Consider the following 21,668-nt stretch of genomic DNA (forward strand, 5'->3'; position numbering starts at 1 on the left):
AGGGAGCATGGACACGGGAGTGGTCCCACAGTTACTAAAAACAACAGACATAGCCCCACTTCACAAAGGGGGCAGTAAAGCAATAGCAAAGAACTACAGACCGATAGCACTAACATTCCATATCATAAAATCTTTGAAAGGGTCCTAAGAAGCAAGATCGCCACCCATCTAGATAGCCATCAATTACAAACCCAGGGCAACACGGGTTTAGAGCAGGTCGCTCCTGTCTGTCCCAACTACTGGATCACTACGACAAGGTCCTTGATGCACTAGAAGACAAAAAGAATGCAGATGTAATATATACAGACTTTGCAAAAGCCTTCGACAAGTGTGACCATGGTGTAATAGCGCACAAAATGCGTGCTAAAGGAATAACAGGAAAAGTTGGTAGATGGATCTATAACTTCCTCACAAATGGACACAAAGAGTAGTAGTCAACAGAGTCAAGTCCGAGGCAGCTACGGTGAAAAGCTCTGTTCCACAAGGCACAGTACTCGCTCCCATCTTGTTCCTCATTCTCATTTCTGACATAGACAAGGATGCAAGCCACAGCACCGTGTCTTCCTTTGCAGATGACACCCGAATCTGCATGACAGTGTCTTCCATTGCAGACACTGCAAGGCTCCAGGCGTACATCAACCAAATCTTTCAATGGGCTGCAGAAAACAATATGAAGTTCAACGATGAGAAATTTCAATCACTCCGATATGGTAAATATGAGGAAATTAAAACTTCATCAGAGTACAAAACAAATTCCGGCCACACAATAGAGCGAAAAACTAACGCCAAAGACCTGAGAGTGATCATGTCGGAGGATCTCACCTTCAAGGACCATAACATTGTATCATTCTTATCTGCTAGAAAAAATGACAGGATGGATAATGAGAACCTTCAAAACTAGGGATGCCAAGCCCATGATGACACTCTTCAGGTTGCTTATTCCATCTAGGCTGGAATATTGCTGCACACTAACAGCACCTTTCAAGGCAGGTGAAATTGCTCACCTAGAAAATGTACAGAGAACCTTCACGGTGCGCATAACGGAGATAAAACACCTCAATTACTGGGAGCGCTTGAGGTTCCTGAACCTGTATTCCCTGGAACGCAGGCGGGAGAGATACATGATTATATACACCTGGAAAATCCTAAAGGGACTAGTACCAAACTTGCACACGAAAATCATTCTGAAAGCGAAAGACTCGGCAGACGATGCAACATCCCCCCAATGAAAAGCAGGGGTGTCACTAGCACGCTAAGAGACAACACAGTAAGTGTCAGGGGCTCAAGACTGTTCAACTGCCTCCCAACATACATAAGGGGATTACCAATAGACCCCTGGCTGTCTTCAAGCAGGCACTGGACAGGCACCTAAAGTCGGTACCTGACCAGCCGGGCTGTGGCTCGTACGTTGGATTGCGTGCAGCCAGCGCTAACAGCCTGGTTGATCGGGCTCTGATCCACCATGAGGCCTGGTCACAGACCGGGCCACGGGGGCGTTGACCCCCGGAACTCTCTAAAGGTAAACTCCAGGTCTCCAGGTAAACATCTAGTCAACTCGATCAGAAGACTGCACTACACGAGCCCCCACCGGCCATAACACGACAACGCAGACACTCCTTGCCCGGCACAGCCGCTATGCAGGCTCCCCTGGCTATGTCTGCACCTCACCAGCAGATGCCGGCTACCCAACTTGGCACAGAGCAACAGGCCACGGTGCACACAATAAAGAAATCCAACCCTCAGCAGCCCCCACAGACCACAGCAGCCCCCACAGACCACAGCAGCCCAGGAAATATCCACAGCTTCGAACCCAATGCCAACACAGGCCTTCACCAGGGAAGATCTCGTAGCACTCATCAAGGGATTCACGGATATTATTTGCTAACACACTTACTCCACGGAACAACAGAGCATGTTTCGGCAGATGGTCAGCACACTCCTGTGGGTGTGCTTACTGACCGAGGAGGAGATGGTGACTGCCATGAATTTGCAGGTTCTCAGAGCGAACAGGGCTCAATCCCCAGTTCAGAAAATAGTGATGGAATAACTTCTGTACCAAATCACACTCTCAAGATCCTACACTGCAACATTCAGGGCCTAAGAGTCAAACAGCACCTCTTGCTGGAGGCAGTAATGCTTTCACTCCACTTCCTGGTGGACGCAGGCGGAGGAGAAATTACAAGTGCTAGTGTGTCTGTGTACCTGTCCGTGGTGGAGCAGCGGGTACAGTACACGAACTCCTGCAGCTGCGTCAGTTCCTCCTGGCAGAGGATCAAGCCCCAGCCGCCGCCCTCGGGGAGGATGCTCTCCACGACGAAGCCGCAGTGGGCAGATCGTCGTCTGCCTCGTCAGCCAAGGTCGTTGTCCCTCTCGGCAAGCCCCAGTGAGTGTTGTCAAATGTTAATTGAAAGCTTGAGCATACCGTATTTTCCGGCATATATGGCGCACCTTTTTCCCCCACAAGAAGTCTTGGAAAAATCAGCCTGCTCCTTATATGCTCCAAGGTCAAGGGTCAAGGGTAGGCTTTGGGTTGCGCTCTAGCGTAAAGTAAGAGGGCAATTAGCCCTGGAATATAATTACTGATTCACCGTCATGGTACCTCTGCCGTGCGTCTTATATGCCGGATAATACCCCTGAACCATGGCCGGGTCGAGACAGTCTCTGTTCTCTGCGTCAACGAGTCAACGTTGTAGGTTCGAACTAATGAACTCTGGCAAGAGGCGAAAGTGAATATAATCGGCCATACGGCCGGGTACAAATAGGAACTTCTGTTTAGTGCTCAGCAGACGGAGGATGAAGCCTCCACAACGTCTTGCGCTGAATGACTCACATGGGTTTAGCGCTTAACATGAATTATTTAAATTTACTTTCTCTGCAGACAATTGATAAAAATAACGCACTTTCAGAAATGAACTTTATTAAGATGTTTCAGCTTTATTGAGACGTTTCGGCTTTATTGAGACATTTCACTGCCCGAAGAAGCCTGTCCACAGGCGAAACATCTCGATATTATCACAATCAAAAGAAGCACTAAACCTACAAGGGTCATACAGTGCTGCAAACATCTCGGTGAAGCTCCTCACTGCCACTGTGTCATTTCTCAGCCCATGTCGAAGTTCATAGGTTCGAGCCTACAGCGTTTCAGAAACGTACATATTGAACATATGTTGACGTTGCATCTTGTTGCAGGTTGCCCCACACGGCCCACGTCATTATTATTATTATAATCAAAAAGAAGCGCTAAGCCACAAGGGCTATACAGCGCTGCAGGGCAGGAAGGAAGTGAGGGCATCAGGTGGCAAAAGGGAGGTGAATGAGTAATAGGTTACGGATAACAGCGGAGCAGTGGATGGTGAAAGGGTAAATGGCAGCAAGAGACTGAGTTAGAAAGGGCTGAGGGGAGTGCATAAGGTATCATCATCAGAGTTTGTGGAGTAAATCAGTCGTTGTCAAGAAGTCAATGAGAGAGTCAGGATTAAAGGAGGGTCCATCAGCAAGAAGGGAAGGTAAAGAGAGAGTAGTAGAACGAAGACGGCGTTGGAGGTAAATTCTGCGTGCTCGTTGATAGAGAGGGCAGTCTAACAGAATGTGGCTAATCGATACTGGAACTTGACACTGCTCACAGAGAGGTACAGGGTGCCTCTCCATGAGATACCCGTGAGTAAGACGAGTGTGGCCAATGCGAAGACGGGAGAGAGTGGTCCCCCAACCACGGCACTGATGACAAGAAGACGGCCAGTAACCTATGCTCGGTTTAATAGAATGAAGTTTGTTACCAAGCAGAGTTGACCAACGTTGTTGCCAACGGGCGTGAAGGTGGGTAGCTATTGCAGCAAAATAGTCCAGAAATGGAACACCTCTATAGGAAATTGGTAGGTCATGTACTGCTGACCGCGCAGCAGTGTCTGCCTGTTCATTGCCCTGTACGTCGACATGACCAGGGACCCAACAAAAAACAATATCTTTATGCTTTGTAGAGATACGACGTAGCCAAAGTTGGATACGGAGAACTAGGAGGTGAGATGTATCAAATTTTCGTATAGCCTGTAGAGCACTAAGGGAGTCTGAGACTACCACAAATGATGACACAGGCATAGATGCGATACGAATAAGTGCTGCAAGAATGACATACAGTTCAGCAGTAAAAATGCTAGCCGAAGATAGTAAATGCCCCCGCACGACGCTGTCCGGAAACACTGCTGCGAATCCGACGCCGTCTGAAGACTTAGAGCCATCTGTGTACACAGCGGTGGCATGAGAATGGGAGTGGAAGTGATCAAGAAAAAGAGAGCGGGAAGCCACCGTAGGCAGATGAGCTTTCGAGCAAGGGAGTGAGAAAGAACAGACCCGAACAGCTGGAACTTCCCAGGGGGGTAGGGAAAAGTGAGATGCTAATGAACATATAAAGGTGGTAACTGAAGGGAAGACAAGAGTGAATGTAGGCGAAGAGAAAAGGGACGGAGCAAACAGGGGCGGCGAACGAATAATGTCTACTAATATCGGTGACCATTCTATAAACGGAAGGATTGTGGAGATCGTGAGAGCGTACATAGTAGCGAAGGCAATGGGCATAACGGCGATCAGACAAGGATGGAACATTTGCTTCTGCATAGAGGCTCTCAACAGGGGAAGAGCGAAAAGCACCAAGGCACAAACGTAATCCTTGGTGATGGATAGAGTTAAGGCTAGAGAGAGTAGCAGGAGAGGCCGCAGAATAAATCTGGTCACCATAATCGAGTTTCGATAAAACGAGGGCTGAATGTAGACGAAGCAGAGTTCGACGATCAGCTCCCCAGGAAAGATGAGCAAGGGTTTTAAGAAGGTTTAGCCGGCTGTGACAAGTTGCCTTTAGAGAGGTAATGTGAGGTTTCCAGGATAACCTACAGTCAAAGAGAAGGCCTAGAAACCTGACTGATATTGTTTCATACTATGGAACAATGCTCTTCTCCAGACTGAGGGACTGACCACCTCAAAACTTTAAGGGTGATGGACTGATTACATCGTCTTCAGTATCTTCTGCTTCTATCAACTTTTCTGTACTTGACTGAAGAAGCCTACTGTGTAGGCGAAACGTTTCATAATATAGATACCTGACTGTATCACGTTCGGGGATACGGGAGCCATAGAGATACAAAGGATGATCGGAGATGACAGAGCGTCTAGTGAAAGTAATTTGGTGAGTTTTGGTACTTGAAAATTTAAACCCATGCGTGGTGGCCCAAGTGGAAACACGGTCGACCGCATGCTGGAGAGAAACTGCAATGAGATGACAGTCAGCGCCTGCACAAGCAATAGCAAAGTCATCAACATAGAGTGATGACCAAATATTGGATGGAAGAACAGAGGCTAAATCATTTATAGCAAGGAGGAAAAGTGTTGTGCTTAGAACACATCCCTGAGGGACACCTTCAGCTTGGACGAAGTCCGGGGAAAGAACATTATTGACTCGAACACGGAAATGTCTGTCAGTTAAAAAGTTCTTAAGGAAGGATGGTAGATTGCCTCGGAGGCCTAAGGAATGGGCCTGGGCCAAAATATTATACCTCCAAGTTGTGTCATATGCCTTCTCAAGGTCAAAAAATATGGCAATAACTGAGTGATTATTCGCAAAGGCATTACGAACATACGTATCCAAGAGTAGTAAGGGGTCTATGGTAGAACGACCCTTACGAAAGCCATATTGACTAGCGGAGAGACTGTTGTGTGTCTCTAAATACCACATTAAACGTCGATTTACGAGACGTTCCATCACTTTGCAAACTGCACTAGTAAGAGCGATGGGACGATAGTGGGAGGTATCATGTCCTGTAGTACCCGGTTTGCGGAAAGGGAGAACAATGGCAGATTTCCACAGCTGGGGAAGAACTCCTTGTGCCCAAATAAGATTGAAGAGGTGTAAGAGGACTACAAGGGCTGACCGATGTAAATGTTGTAACATACGAATATGAATGTCGTCAGGCCCAGCTGCCGATGATCGGCAAGCTGAGAGCGTTGCCTCTAGTTCTTGAAGTGTAAAAGGCACATTATACTGTTCTTCTCTGAGAGAAGAAAAGTCCAAGGGTACTAACTCTCTGGCAGACTTTGAGGAAAGAAACGAGGGGCATAGATGGAGCCCCCGGGAAATACGGACCAGATGTGTGCCAAGTTCAATGGCAACGTTGAGAGGGTTTACTACATCAACACCAGCGACCCGTAGAACAGGAGCCGGGTCAGGAGAGTATTTACCACTCAATTTCCTCACTTTTTTCCAGACTGCACTCATAGAAGAAGCAGAGGTGATGGTGGAAACATAGTTTCGCCAACAAGTGCGCTTAGCTTCACGGATGACACGACGAGCGATCGCATGCTTCTGCTTAAAATCAAGAAGTCTCTCAGCGGTTCTATTGTACCGGTACCTGCCCCATGCAGCGCGTTTCAAACGTACTGCACGAGCACAAGCAGGAGACCACCAAGGCACGCACTTCTGAGAATGCCTGCCTGAGGTTTGGGGTATAGAATGAGAAGCTGCGGTATAAAATGACGTCGAGAAGAGGTGCAGGAGCTCATCAATGGAGGATGAAGAAGGAACCTCACTAAAAGCAGTGAGGTGTGAGTAAAGATCCCAATTTGCCCGATCAAATTGCCAGTGAGGGCTACAGAAAGGTGGTGAATAGGAAGGAGAAGTAAGAATGATTGGAAAATGATCGCTGTCATGTAAGTCCGGTAGAACAGATCAGGTGAAGTTTAGTGCAGTGGAGGAAGAGCAGACTGATAGATCGATGCAAGAGAGAGTATGAGTACGAGGATCAAAATGGGTGGGAGTACCTGTATTTAAAACATGGAGGGGGTGAGAGGCGAGAAAAGCCTCCAACTGGACGCCACTTGAGTCACAATGAGACCCCCCCCCAGAGGAAATGGTGGGCATTAAAATCACCAAGTAACAGAAGTGGTGGTGGTAAGGATGAAACAAGAAAGGCAAAGTCTGGGATAGAAAATGCTCGAGAAGGAGAGAGATATAAAGAACATATTGTAAACCACTTATTCAAGTGGATACGGGCTGCAGTGTAATGCAGCGAGGTATGGACAAATAGTTGACAGTATGGAATATCATTGCGTAGAAGAATGGCACTTTCATTAAAGGTCCCATCTGAGAAAAGATCCGAAGAATGCAATAAATTATAGCCTGAGATAGGTTGGAAAACAGCCGAGTGAAATTTTGGTTCTTGTAAGCAAGCACCAACAGGGGAAAACCTGGAAAGCAACATCTGAAGCTCACCCCGATTACCCCTGAGGCCACGGATATTCCACTGTAAATAGGCCATGATTGGCGATGAAGAAAATACCAGGAATCTGTAGGTAAAGGCACCTACAGACTAGAGGGGTTAGAAAAGTCAACGTGTGGTGGCATTGGAAGACGTTCAAGCAGCGAAGGAACGGAGCGTTGCGAAGAATGGGGTTGTGAAGATGGAGGAGAGGGAAGAGAAGGAACAGGAAGTGAATCAGTGTCCATTGAAGGTTTAGTCTCTGCAATATATTCTGAAATGGCTTCAAGTGTTTCTGAATTCAAAGATGTATGGGAGACCATATTGGAGATAGAAGGAGGAGGGTGAGTAAAGATTGGGACAGTAATGGACTGTACCAAAGTAGAGGGGGAGGGAAGAGTGTAAGGGACTGGAGATGAAGTGTGGGGGGGGACAGAAGAGGCAGAAACTTGGGAGGTGGCAGAAGAGGGAGAAACTTGGGAGGGGACAGGGGTGGAAGGCATAGTACGAGGAGGAGGGTGAATCTCCACACTTGTAATAGAGCCAGAGAGAGGGGAAGAACTAGGTACAGAGACTGGAAAGGTAAAGTGTGGAGGTGGAAGAAGGGAAGGAAGGGGCAAAGAAGATTTGAGTAATGTGGATTTTTTGGACTTCTGAGAAGTAGAGGGGCGATTGGTATTAGGTGTCGTACGAGGTCTTGTCGATACTGGGGCTTGTGAGGAAGGACGCGAAGATGTGAGAGACTGAGTTGTAGTCGGGACATCAGAGCCAAGGACAGCAAAAGGATTAGATGCCGGAGTGGCTATGGGAGGGGTAACAACAGAGGAGGCTGCAGAAGATGGGACTCCAGAAGTGGGGGGATGTTTGGAAACACGAGAATAAGAAACACGGGGTAGTCTCCCTTGGAGGCAGAGATGAGTAACTGCCATAGCAGAAGGGAGACCTTCTGCCTCTTTGACGCAACGAATTTCACTTTCATTTAAGTAGACCTGACAACGGCGGGGGTACGAAGGGTGATCTTCATTACAATTAAGGCAAGATGGAGGTTGACTGCAAGATGTATTAGAATGGTCGTCGGCACCACAGACTGGGCATTCGGCCATAGATCTGCAATATTTCGCTGGGTGACCAAAACGCCAGCAATTTCTACACTGTTGCAGTGTAAGACTATGGTATGGGGCAGAATGACAGTACCACTACAAGAATTGAGAGAAAGATGTTTTTCAATAGTGATAGTAGTAGTATCGATATTCGAAAGGAGAGAAAGATCATGAGCTTGGGTAGCATTCTGGACAGTGACGATGTGCGTACCGCTCTTGAGAGCATGAAATGAAATATCTCTACCAACATGACGCAGGAGCGCTTTGCCAATACTATGGTCAGAAAGGTAGGCAGAAGAAGAAGTCGGTCTTAAAGTAAAGAATTTAGTCCATTGTGTGGTCCAAAACTGAGCGTGGAGAGGGAGTGCTTGACGTGTCGGTCTTTTCCGAGTAGAATGGGAAGGTAACGAAGGAGCATCATCAGGAGATTGACGTTGGCGTTTAGGAGTAGGACCGGAGTTGGTCCGGCGTGAAATGGGCGGGCAATTCGAAAATTGCCGTACTGTAGAGGGAGAAGCCGGAAGCATAGTCAAAGGAGAGCGGAGTTCAGACAAATCAAAGGAGTCAGTCGAAGCCCCGGTACCTGAAGCGGGTGAGGAAACATCACCAGCACTAGGTACAGGGGCATCAGGAGTGTCCAAAGAGTGGTCTAAACACAAGGCAGGGTCAGAATGGGGGTGCGGTATCAAGAAGGGGCCCGGGGGTAGTGGGTTCATGGATTGGGTTCTCCATGGTTAGGTTACTCCTTTGCTTTTTGTTTTTAAGAAAAAAAAGAAAGAAGAAAAGAAAATAAAAATAAAAAAAAAATAAAAAAGGGGGGAGCAGGGAGGAATAGTTCCCAGGAGGAATGAAAGGGCCGGAAATCTCCCTCCACGCCCAAGAGGACCTCAGCACCGCTAGTAGCGCAGATGCAGCATGGAACCCGTGCCATACCCTGCCCTTCATGCCAGTAAACCAGCAATCCGGGACAACAACCTCACATCTGCCGAGCTACCGCGGTGGACAAAAGAGAGGGCAGCCGGATATCCACCACAAAGCATACCTCCTTAGGCCACCACCCCCGGAATCCGAAAGGTGGCTTCCAGAGATACACCCGTCGCCCGAAAGACACCCAAAGCTACTCCGGGATACCGGAGAGGGATCGGGACATCCCCAGGCGATCCAGATTCCACGGCAAACTACGCCACCGCCAAGAACCTCATCGGAATGAGATGGACCCCGGTGTCCTTTCCCCTACCTAGGAACTAGTGCGCCTGTGGGAGAAATCCCAAAGGCCAAAAAGAGGAAGGGCAAAAGGGAGGGGTGGGGAGGAGGAGGAGGAATGGAAAAAAGGGAAGAAGGGGAGGATGGGATAGGGGAGGGGAGATTGGGGGGTAATTAGGTTCGGTCTGAGGAAGAAGACCGACAGGTCAAATTCCTCAGACCAAGAGCCTCTTCACCACGCCAAGGAGCCCCCCTTGAAGAGGACGGCCCACGTCAACGATGAAGAGTATACCAATGGAGGCCCGCTGACCCACGGTGACCTGGCTACCATGCGCAAGTTTATTCCCAACAACGACGATAACTGAGTCATCTGGACAGCGTCCGTCGCTAATTTTGCTGACAGATACCACTTCTACGTTTATAAGTGAACTGTAGCTATGTAGATATAAATCCATATGTGCACCTGTTAACCTTTTTGGGGTCTAGTTTCTAGGCCTTTTGTGTATCCATATGCTCTTGTGCTACCGTCCACAGGATGGATATGGGATGCACAATAAACTAGCTACTTCGGCGGCAAAATCTAAATCTAATCTCTAATAATCTTCTACTACTACTACTATTTCTGCTATTACTATTACTACTACTATTACTATTATTGTTACTACTACTATTACTACCACTATTACTATTAACTATTATTATTACTGCTATTACTATTACTACTGTTACTATTACTATTACTACTACTCTCTTACCTCCACCCCCTCGCACACTGCCTTCTGGTCTTCTTTCTCCTGTCGCACCTGTGACCTGACAGTGGTTCAGGACGGATCGAAACGTCGTTACAACGTTTCTCTCCCAAGTGTAGTTTATTGCTGAATTTTTAAGGAGGGGGGTGACTTAAAAGAACAGGACCGGGAAGTAAAGACACTAAGAACACTTTATTAAGGAAACGTTTCGCCCACTAGGGGAATGTATCACCATAGGAAATAAAGATACAAGACTGTTATGATATTTTACTTACAACTTGTTACAGCAACTGGAGGAGCAGCCATCTACACGCGGTGAGCTCTGGGTATTTTGGCTGACTGTAGGTAGTCAGTCAGTGTATATACTGTCTATGCAATAACATCACAGTAAACAGGTGATATCATAATATGCAAAGCCACCACTGTGAAAAAATTATTAAACTTCGAATCGCATTCATGAATTCTCACATTATCAAAGACCTGTGATAATGTGAGAAATCACGAAAACTCTTGGAAGTTCACTGTTTTTTTCACAGTGGTTGTTTTGCATGTTGCCTAATTCTGGATAATTATACCCACCTTTCCTGTGATCAAATTTGATCGAATCCACAGGCCCTGCATGATCCTTATGATTTTATCGCTTTTTCTTAAATATAATAGCAACACCCATATATATCACACCCGCTACTTCCTTTAAGATAGCAGATAATAAGACCTAGGAAGTTCAGAAAGCGTAATAAAAGAGTTTGATTATTACTGTATGGGAATGTGAAGTAATCAGGTTCGATGCAAGGAAGGGTGGAGTAGATTAAGAGCCCTTCAACGTCATCAAGGCAGCCCTTCCCTTCCCCTGAACAGTGAAATTGATTTTGACTGTGGCTTTCCGTGTTTTGGCTTCACATACTTGAGATAATGATGTCAAAAAGCATTCAACCTTGTTTTAGTTCGAAAAATTTAAGGCTTACTGACTGCACTAGGATCATTATTGCTGCAAGTGCACCTACGTGAAGTGCACCTACGTCAAGTGCACCTACGTCAAGTGCACCTACGTCAGTTATACCTACATGTACGTCATGTGCACCTACGTCAAGTGCACCTACAGTACACCTATGTCAAGTACACCTACGTCAAGTAGGTATTTAAGTAAACTCTGAAGTGTATGCATAAGGAAATACACACCTCTGTATACTGCGACCGTTGTATTTCAATTAAACAAAATTCCATACTTGGGAGAGGAACCTTAGGGCGACGTCTCGGTCCCTGCTGGACCATTGCGATTTGACAGTGGTCCAGGATCGAGTGAAACGTCGTCATAAGTGAAGGTTCCTGGTGAAGTGTTCCAACCACTGTACTGTAAGTTAATATTCTTCACGGTCGTGTTTTGTAACTGTTTTCATACGAAAGATTGGATTATTATAATCAAAAGAAGAAGCGCTAAACCCACTAGGGTCATACAACGCTGGGGAAGGGGTGGAGCTTCTTTCTAGGTAACACATCTATTGACAAACAAATAACCATGGCCAGCACTAAACTTTTAAATAGCACGCAATTCTCGGGTAAACTCAAACGCATCTATGACAAATTAATCCAAGATTCCAGATAACTTTGATTTGCAGTGTATCGCAGATACTCAAACACTAATAAGGAGTGTTTTGTCTTTTCAACACATCAAAGCAATTAATGAATAAGGTTGCCAAAAAGGATTTGCCACATACAGATATACAATTTTCAGTTCTGCGAAACACGGAACTGGTGGGATTCAAATCCATTGTGAGTCGTGAAATTCGCTTGCCATAGGTTCAAACCCCACCCGTTCCGTGGTTTGTTTACATTCGTGTTCAGGTTATACGATGCTAATATTGTGCTATGTTCAGTTTGCCAGTTCTATTTTCAATAAGGAGTAGTCAGTAACGATTAAACCAAAACGACATATATATATATATATATATATATATATATATATATATATATATATATATAGTATATATATATATATTGTCAACGCTAATTGCTTGGGTACTGTTTATTCTGCAGTGTTCCTCCTTTCTTATGTTCTTGTTGCTTGGGTAGCATTGAAAATTGGGGTGGGCATGTATTCTGCTGGTGGGATGGATTGTGGGGGACCTGCCTAGTGTGGGCCGGCAGGCCTACTGAATGTCAAAATGGCATACGGTACCGACAGGTTGGTGGGTGGGACACATGGGCAACAGTTAGGCAACTTTGTTCCGAAGCGTTTCGCCTACACAGTGGCCTTCTTCAGTCGAGTGCAGAAGGTGGGCGGGAGCGATGGAGATGTGAAGACGATGTAATCGGTCCACCCTTTAAGTCGTAGATTTGAGGTTCTCGGTCTCTCTACCTGGAGTGGAGTTCTGTTCTGTGGTCTGAAACAATCTGAAGAAATAAGCGAGACTTATGCTGTCGGAAGGAGGGGTGCAGGCTGGTAGAAGAGAGAATGTAGTCACTGAGAGGTCGCGTCCCTCTCGAGTCAAACGATTCTCACTTGAAGGAGTTGTCCGGGGTGTCTTCTCTTCTGTACCGGGATGCCTTTGTGTTGCGGTGTCTGACGGAGTGGCAAAGTGGTATATAATACCGACAGGTTGGCAGTTAGGCGAAACTTTTCGAAATAAAGTTGCCTAACTGTTGCCTGTTGCCCATGTGTCTTACTTAAGACAAGGACCTGCCTTGTATGTGCCAGTAGGCCTTCTGCAGTGTTCCTCCATTCTTATGTTCTTATATATATATATATATATATATATATATATATATATATATATATATATATATATATATATATATATATATATATATATATATATATATATATATATAAGAAAAGGGTGAGGGGAAAAGGGTGAGTGGTGCACTTAGGAGTCTGTGGAGACAAAGAACTTTGTCCTTGGAGGCAAAGAGGGGAATGTATGAGAGTATAGTTTTACCAACGCTCTTATATGGGTGTGAAGCATGGGTGATGAATGTTGCAGCGAGGAGAAGGCTGGAGGCAGTGGAGATGTCATGTCTGAGAGCAATGTGTGGTGTGAATATAATGCAGAGAATTCGTAGTTTGGAAGTTAGGAGGAGGTGCGGGATTACCAAAACTGTTGTCCAGAGGGCTGAGGAAGGGTTGTTGAGGTGGTTCGGACATGTGGAGAGAATGGAGCGAAACAGAATAACTTCAAGAGTGTATCAGTCTGTAGTGGAAGGAAGGCGGGGTAGGGGTCGGCCTAGGAAAGGTTGGAGGGAGGGGGTAAAGGAGGTTTTGTGTGCGAGGGGCTTGGACTTTCAGCAGGCATGCGTGAGCGTGTTTGATAGGAGTGAATGGAGACAAATGGTTTTTAATACTTGACGTGCTGTTGGAGTGTGAGCAAAGTAACATTTATGAAGGGGTTCAGGGAAACCGGCAGGCCGGACTTGCGTCCTGGAGATGGGAAGTACAGTGCCTGCACTCTGAAGGAGGGGTGTTAATGTTGCAGATTAAAAACTGTAGTGTAAAGCACCCTTCTGGCAAGACAGTGATGGAGTGAATGATGGTGAAAGTTTTTCTTTTTCGGGCCACCCTGCCTTGGTGGGAATCGGCCAGTGTGATAATAATATATATATATATATATATATATATATATATATATATATATATATATATATATATATATATATATATATATATATATATAATGAATGTCGTGCCGAATAGGTAAAAAACTTGTGATTTTGGCTTAAATAGCAATGCCAAATAAGGCAAGCGAAAATTTGTGCATTCAATAATTTCACAAAAATCATTCCGAACCTAACAAAAAAAATATATTTCATTGTGTTTGTTTGTTATTAAATTACTGTAAACTTATCTAAAATACATTTAGTTGGGTTAGGCTAAATTAAATTACGCTTTTTATAATAAGGTTAGGTAAGTTTTGTAAGGTTCTTTTGGTACAAAATTATTAATTTTTACATTAACATAAAAGAAAAAAATATATATGTTTTATAGAAAATTTTAGTAAGGACTTAATTTTAAATGAATTCTTGCTAACTGACCAATTTTACCTATTCGGCACGACCTATATATATTGGGAAGTGGCCACTACAGGAAACAGCATAGCATTAATATCTCATTACAGCATGTGTTGTCACTCTGTCCCAGGGCCTCGTACATGACCCTGGCTCCACACAGGACCGTCCCTGGTACACACGAAGTCCAGTTACTCCAGGTCCCTGTCGAACCTGCCGAAGATACCAGCCTTATCACACTACTTCCGGGTGGCACATAAAAGATTTGAGAATAATGTACAAATATTCATTCTAGTCGTTTTGTGTATATTTAGGCTCTTGCTCTAGTCCCCGAAATAGATATTGTGTGCACAGAAAACTAGCCACTACCATCCACAGGATAGCTATGGGGTGCACGATATGCTAGCCACCCCGGTGACAATATCTAAAAAAAAAAAATCTTTGAGAACGTTTTGGAAGTCTTTCTTTTAATTTTGGCACGAAAATTTCCTTACTGATCTATAACTTTTTTGCAAATATATGCAAGTAGCATTTATGTACTTTCGTAATCTAGATTTTTCATACACTGTAATATACAGAGCCGCTTTTTCACGTTGCTCGGATATTTTGAAAGAATATGCCCATTTTCTCTAGCCGAGGTTTATATATCTTGAAACATATCCTCCGCCTGAAATTACCAGTTTTTGGTTTCCCAATAACCTAAACTGATAGCTCATTTTGGGCTTAGACAAGGTCGAAATTAACGAATTGGAACAAGTTGGAAAATAAAGGAGGATATTTTTAAGATGGAATGATTAAGGATGGGAGACAGATGTAGGCTTGGAAATTTGTTTACAATCATTGGGAAATGCTAAACTCGTAAGGGCCTCACAGCAATTGAGTAATGGGAGGTAATCAGGCTTGATTTCAGGGTCACGAACCTCCTCACCGGCATTAGGTCTCCTTCATAAAGGCAGAGACTGAGAGAAATCGATAGTGTAAGAAGGTGCTACAGCTGGTTAGGCTGCAAATGGTATGGTGATACGGACACGCTGTTTTAAAGGACATTTATGTACTTTTCGCCATGAGTGTCTTCATCAATTACTTAGCCACTCTTGGCGAAACGTTTTCTCTCATAAATGTCGCGAATTATGTGTCTTTATCCTGATGTTACTGAGTACAATGGTGTGTTGGAAGTAGATACCTACTGTCTGTGACAGTACCGATGCTGTTCAGTACAGTGTTGTCCTGGCAGCGAAACTCGACGTTGTTCAAGGCATCATCGTCTAACTTGCTTCCCTTCGGGGGCGCGAACCTGATCTTGATGTCTTGGATGAAGTTTCCAACGCTGCATGTAACTGTGTCTGTGAAACAGAGATGGATGATGATAGGTGAGGCGAGTGGAAGCGAGGAGAGTGGAGGCGGGGTGAGGCAAATGGAGGCGAGGCGAATGGGAGTGCGGCAAGTGGAAGAGAGGTGAAATGAACAGAGGAGATGACATTTGAGTATTAGAAATACCTCTCTTAGTGCCCTGCCGACCCAAGAGTCATCACACTCCATTCGCCTCCCTACTTCCTTTACTCCCTGCAGTATACATATTAAATGTATTTTGTATATTTCGTATAACTTGATAGAGATCTTATCAGGTCGCAGTGTAGTCAAAATAAGAGCTTATTCAACAAACTGTCATTTTCTCTAAATATATTGTAGCTGTGTGCTATGGTAGTAGATGATGGTGGCAATAGGTGAAGGGAGTGGCAGTGATAATACGTGGAGGAAGGAGAGAGTTCAGGTAGGGATTGTAATTGTAGTAATTTCTGTCATGAAATCCCTCATTTGGGGAAACTTTAAAAATAAGCCAGAAACATATTCGAGTGAAAAAGGTTGGATTTGAATAAGACCAGCTAAGAATGGACCAATAGACCTGCAGTGTTCCTCCATTATTATGGTCTTAGGAAAACTAGTAGTCTCAACACAGTCTGAAGAGGCGCCTCTACTAACCCTTTTGAACGCCAGCAGCTATGAGCTGTTTGTAGGAAAAGTTCTTGGAGGGAGTTTCTTGTTGGGTCCTGCACAGGAACATCACCCCAGTCACACCACAGTCATCTGGCGTCATGCTTGACCCATCATAATAATCATACTGCCAAACACAGAATAGGTTATGTTAATTGGGTGTAAAGCCTGTCGACCGCAAGACAGTCATTGTAGTTACAGATAACTTATTCACCAGTCATGAATATTCTAAGCCTTAAATCATGGATTAAAGTGCACCTTTCGGTATGATTTTTTTATATGGATAATGACAATACATTAAGACACTTTATTCTGACATACTGTGTATATATTTTAATTTCTACATGGTCAAAAATAAAGTATAATGACTTTAAACTTTTTTATTCGTTAAAGTTTCTCGTACTAAAGATTAGTTTAAACCAGCGTAGCTCGAAATGGTCTACGTTTATCGAGGAAAGGCTCATGAGCCAAGGCACTAGACCCTACGGGTTTAGTTCTTCTCCACGCATATGCTACTACTACTACTAGGCCCGTGACCTGGTGGCAAGAGCTCTCGCTTCACACAGGACACCCTTCAGTAAAATAGGTACCTGGGTGTTAGTAGACTGGTGTGGGTCGCATCCTGGGACAAAACTGACCTAATTTGCCCGAAATACTCTGAGAGCATAACAAGCGGCTTTCTATATAATAGTATGTCACTGATATCAGCTATGGTCTGTATACCTTGTATATGTTGTGTACGAATGGTATATAATACCGACAAGATGAGAGTAAGACACATGTGCAACATCTGGGTATCTTTATTGTAGACGTTTCGCCATCCAGTGGCTTTATCAATACAAATTCCAGGACATAACTTGAAGACAGTAGAACTATGTACAGAAGATGAGGTAATCAGTCCCTCAACCTAGGAGTAGGTGCGAACAGCACCATAGTCGTGGAGATTCTGAAGCAGAAGAAAGAATCATGTACATAACCTTCACAACTACGACAACTACTACTACTACAACTAACCCATCTCTTTGGGAAGGACCTACTTCCACTGGGGAATCCCGCCCACCAGTGAATTTGCCCTCGTCTGCTTCACCTGACGTTACTATATAAGCGCCAGGATTCTTTCTTCTGCTTCAGAATCTCCACGACTATGGTGCTGTTCGCACCTACTCCTAGGTTGAGGGACTGATTACCTCATCTTCTGTACATAGTTCTACTGTCTTCAAGTTATGTCCTGGAATTTGTATTGATAAAGCCACTGGATGGCGAAACGTCTACAATAAAGATACCCAGATGTTGCACATGTGTCTTACTCTCACCTTGTATATGTACTTATAGAAATAAAGATATATTATTATTATTATTATTATTACAACTACTAATAATAATTTAATTATTATCGTAAGACTGTAATTGCTGGAAAAAGAGCACTCATACAAAGGTGAAAACAAGAGGTATATTGTAACTTGTCTTATGTGTAGGTAAATCTGAAGATGTTAGTGAATATCGTGTGTGTGTGTGTGTGTGTGTGTGTGTGTGTGTGTGTGTGTGTGTGTGTGTGTGTGTGTGTGTGTGTGTGTGTGTGTGTGTGTGTGCGCATCTTCCTTACTCCACCTCCACAAGTCCTTCACTTACCCACACAGAGTAACCATACACATAGCTGCCAGCCTGACACATCATATCTTGCGACCAGGTGCCCCAAACACCATAGACGTTCTGCCTCACTGGCACCGCTACTGTTATAAGCGAAACATCTCTAATTAGAACAGTATCAGTAGTATATGTTACCTGTTATATATATATATATATATATATATATATATATATATATATATATATATATATATATATATATATATATATATATATATATATATATATATAATAGCCCATACGGAAACAGAAGCTTAAGATATCAATTGATCTGTATATTTCGACCCCCTTCTACTGAAAAGGATCCCAGAATAGGGTCGAAATATACAGACTAATTAATTTGCTGAGTTTCTGTCTCCATGTGGGTTATTATGGAGCACTGACAAATGTACATATATATGTATATTACACGTGTCAATATAATGGTAGGAGAAATAAAATATTCATAAGGATTCTAGGAGACGTCTTCAGATTTTTCTCCCAAACTATTTTATCTACTTGCTCAGGCTCTGTGGCTCAGTATACTACACCATATAAGACAAAATGATCAATTTAGGCATAATCCCCATTTGATATATTTAATTTAAAATGTTAAAAATTAAATTTAGCATCAAACTAACATAAACAATTCCCCCTGACCTTGCTACAATGAATATAGTTTAATTTAACCTAATTCTCCTAAATATGCTAATTATCATTGGTCATGGATGACTATCTAGTCTAACTAGTCTTTCCCATGGATGAACTTGACTCACCTTCCTTGTCCATGTAGACATCATAGCCTTTGTCCTGGACGAGACTAACAGCTACTGGATACTGGATGAGTTGACAGTTGTTGAGGGAGGTGTTGACGGCCCAGTTGAAGGCCTCACACTGGGTGCTCATCAGACACAAGCTAGCACAATGAAACCTGTACCCTGAACATTAACGAAAAAAAACTTCAACTTCATTTAGTCATTATCAAAGTGGCAATTTACACATAAGCAATGGTTAAATAATAATAATAATAATAATAATAATAATAATAATAATAATAATAATAATAATAATAATAATAATAATAACCTATTATTGTATTATAAATTGTTGAAATTATATTTAATTTAAGGCTTTACATTTATAAGGATAATGATTTATAAAGCATCTGGGAAATGGGAAGTGATCTGGTTACTCCAAGGAAGAAAATGGTAACTCAATTCCATTTATCAAAGAACTATCATTAACGGGACTATCATTAACGGCATAAGTCCCCTTCCCCTCCCCCTTCCCTTCCCTTGAAGGGTATAAACAACTGTTACATTGGCCCGAGGTGCACTTACCACAGCTCACAATGCTGAGGAAGTCGCCTTCAAGCCTGTGGGAGGCGACGCCCTGGTAAACCCTGGTGTCCAGTGTCCAAGTTGATGATACCCAGAGCACCACCAGGCAGGTGAGGACTGATGTCTTCATTGTCTTTAAAAGGGAGAGACCTTCGTTGTCTTTTCTTCTTTTTCTTCTTCCTGTTTTAGGTGCTTCGTTTAACAGAAATTTTAGCACCGGCTTTTGGATTTTATCAGTCAAGGATATTTCAAGTAAACTCTCGGAACATATACACTTATACACCTCTCAGTGTATGCAGGACCATTTGTGGCACAGTGTCACAGCAAGAAGAGACAATGATGGCACTTGACACGCTGCTGAAGACACAGTTCTCTATTGCTTTGTGCTTGGCACTCACGTTTTCTGAATGGCTGGTATTCAGAGTTGGTCAGAGGAACGGAAGGGTTGTTCCAATTCGTTAGAATCAATAGCTCTTCGCCATGGATCTGAATAAGCTTCAGAGGCGAGGAGAGGAGCAGACGACCGTCAGCGATGCCGGGGACGACCACAGTGACGACCCGACTCACTGTCCGCCTAGTATATTGATAAAGCCACTGGATGGCGAAACGTCTACATAGTAAAGATACCCAGATGATACACACGTGACAGTGTTTCTGCCTCGCAGTCTGTGGACGGAGGATCGAGCCTGGAACACGTCTTGTGCTGAATGGCAAATACAGGTTTTCCTCTTTATATAAATATAAAAATGGGAGGCCTATCCACTGCCTAAGGACCCTTCAGGTCGCAGATTCACCTGCACACTAACTGAGTAGCATGAAGAATACTTTTGTTCTTGGGGTGAGCATCACACCGAGCACATCTCCTGAGGCGTACATCAACCAAATAACTGCTGCAGCATATGGGCGCCTGGCAAACTTAAGGAATCATTGAAGACACTGTACACCGTGTACATCAGGCCTATATTAAAGTATGCAGCGCCAGTATAGAACCCATGCCCACCCACGTGCGGTCATCAGTGAATCAGGCCCTGATTCACCGGGAGGCCTAGTCATGGACCAGGCAGCGGGGGCGTTGATCCTCGGAATACCCTCCAGGTAGACTCCAGGTAGACTCCAGGTAGGTAGATAACAGGTCAAACACGTCAAGAAATTAGAAAAAGTACAAAAGCTTTTAACAAGACTAGTCCCGGATGTAAGAGGTATGCCCTACGAGGATAAGATTAGGGAAATCAACCTGATGACACTGGAGGACAGGAGGGACAGAGGGGACATGATAACGACGTATAAAGTACTGAGAGGAACTGACAAGGTGGATAGGAACAGAATGTTTCAGAGATGGGACACAACAACAAGGGGTCACATCTGGAAGTTGAAAACTCAGATGAGTCACAGGGATGTTTGGAAGTATTTCTTCAGTCATAGAGTTGTCAGGAAGTGGGACAATGTGGAGACTGATGTAGTGGAGGCAGGATCCATACATAGCTTTAAGAGGAGGTACGATAAAGCTCATGGAGCAGGAAGAGTGACCTAATAGCGACCAGTGAAGAGGCGGGTCCAGGAGCTATGATTCGTCTCCTGCAACCACAACTAGGTGAGTGCAACTAGGTACACACATGCACATTCACACACACGCACACACACACACACACACACACACACACACACACACACACACACACACACACACACACACACGAGGTGGCGAGGTGTCAGAGTGGGCTCCTGTGACCAGCGGGGTCCCACAGGGGTCAGTCCTAGGACCAGGGCTGTTTCTGGTATTTGTGAACGACATGACGGAAGGAATAGACTTCGAGGTTTCCCTGTTTGCAGATGATGTGAAGTTGATAAGAAGAATTCCATCGGACGAGGACCAGGCAGAACTACAAAGGGATCTGGACAGGCTGCAGACCTGGTCCAGCAATTGGCTCCTGGAGTTTAACCCCACCAAGTGCAAAGTCATGAAGAATGGGGAATGTGATGAATGTGTCTCAATCTTCAAGAATGGGGAAGGGCAAAGAAGACCGCAGACGGGAGCTAGAGACTACATACCTCACTCAAGGAAAAAGATCTTGGGGTGAGTATAACACCAGGCACATCTCCTGAGGCACACATCAACCAAATAACTGCTGCAGCATATGGGCGCCTAGCAAACCTCAGAACAGCATTCCGACATCTTAATAAGGAATCGTTCAGGACCCTGTACACCGTGTACGTTAGGCCCATATTGGAGTATGCAGCACCAGTTTGGAACCCACATCTAGCCAAGCACGTAAAGAAACTAGAGAAAGTGCAAAGGTTTGCAACAAGACTAGTCCCAGAGCTAAAGGGTATGTCCTACGAGGAGAGGTTAAAGGAAATCGACCTGACGACACTGGAGGACAGGAGAGATAGGGGGGACATGATAACGACATATAAAAT

The 21,668-nt window shown here is 44.3% G+C and overlaps 1 protein-coding gene across 1 annotated transcript; it reads right to left on the reverse strand.

Moving 5' to 3' along the window:
* Nucleotides 1-14,063: 14,063 nt before the first annotated feature.
* LOC128701194 (vitelline membrane outer layer protein 1 homolog) lies at nt 14,064-19,380 on the reverse strand. The gene is made up of 6 exons (XM_053794792.2): nt 19,251-19,380; nt 18,687-18,848; nt 17,914-18,014; nt 16,273-16,411; nt 15,480-15,635; nt 14,064-14,505 (listed from the first exon to the last, which is right to left on the reverse strand). Exons 1-6 carry the CDS (start codon nt 19,378-19,380, stop codon nt 14,366-14,368), a joined length of 828 nt encoding a protein of 275 aa, XP_053650767.2. The 3' UTR covers nt 14,064-14,365.
* Nucleotides 19,381-21,668: the final 2,288 nt, after the last annotated feature.

This window comes from Cherax quadricarinatus, chromosome 73 (genome assembly GCF_038502225.1).
Source record: "Cherax quadricarinatus isolate ZL_2023a chromosome 73, ASM3850222v1, whole genome shotgun sequence".
Taxonomy (NCBI): Eukaryota; Metazoa; Arthropoda; class Malacostraca; order Decapoda; family Parastacidae; genus Cherax; species Cherax quadricarinatus.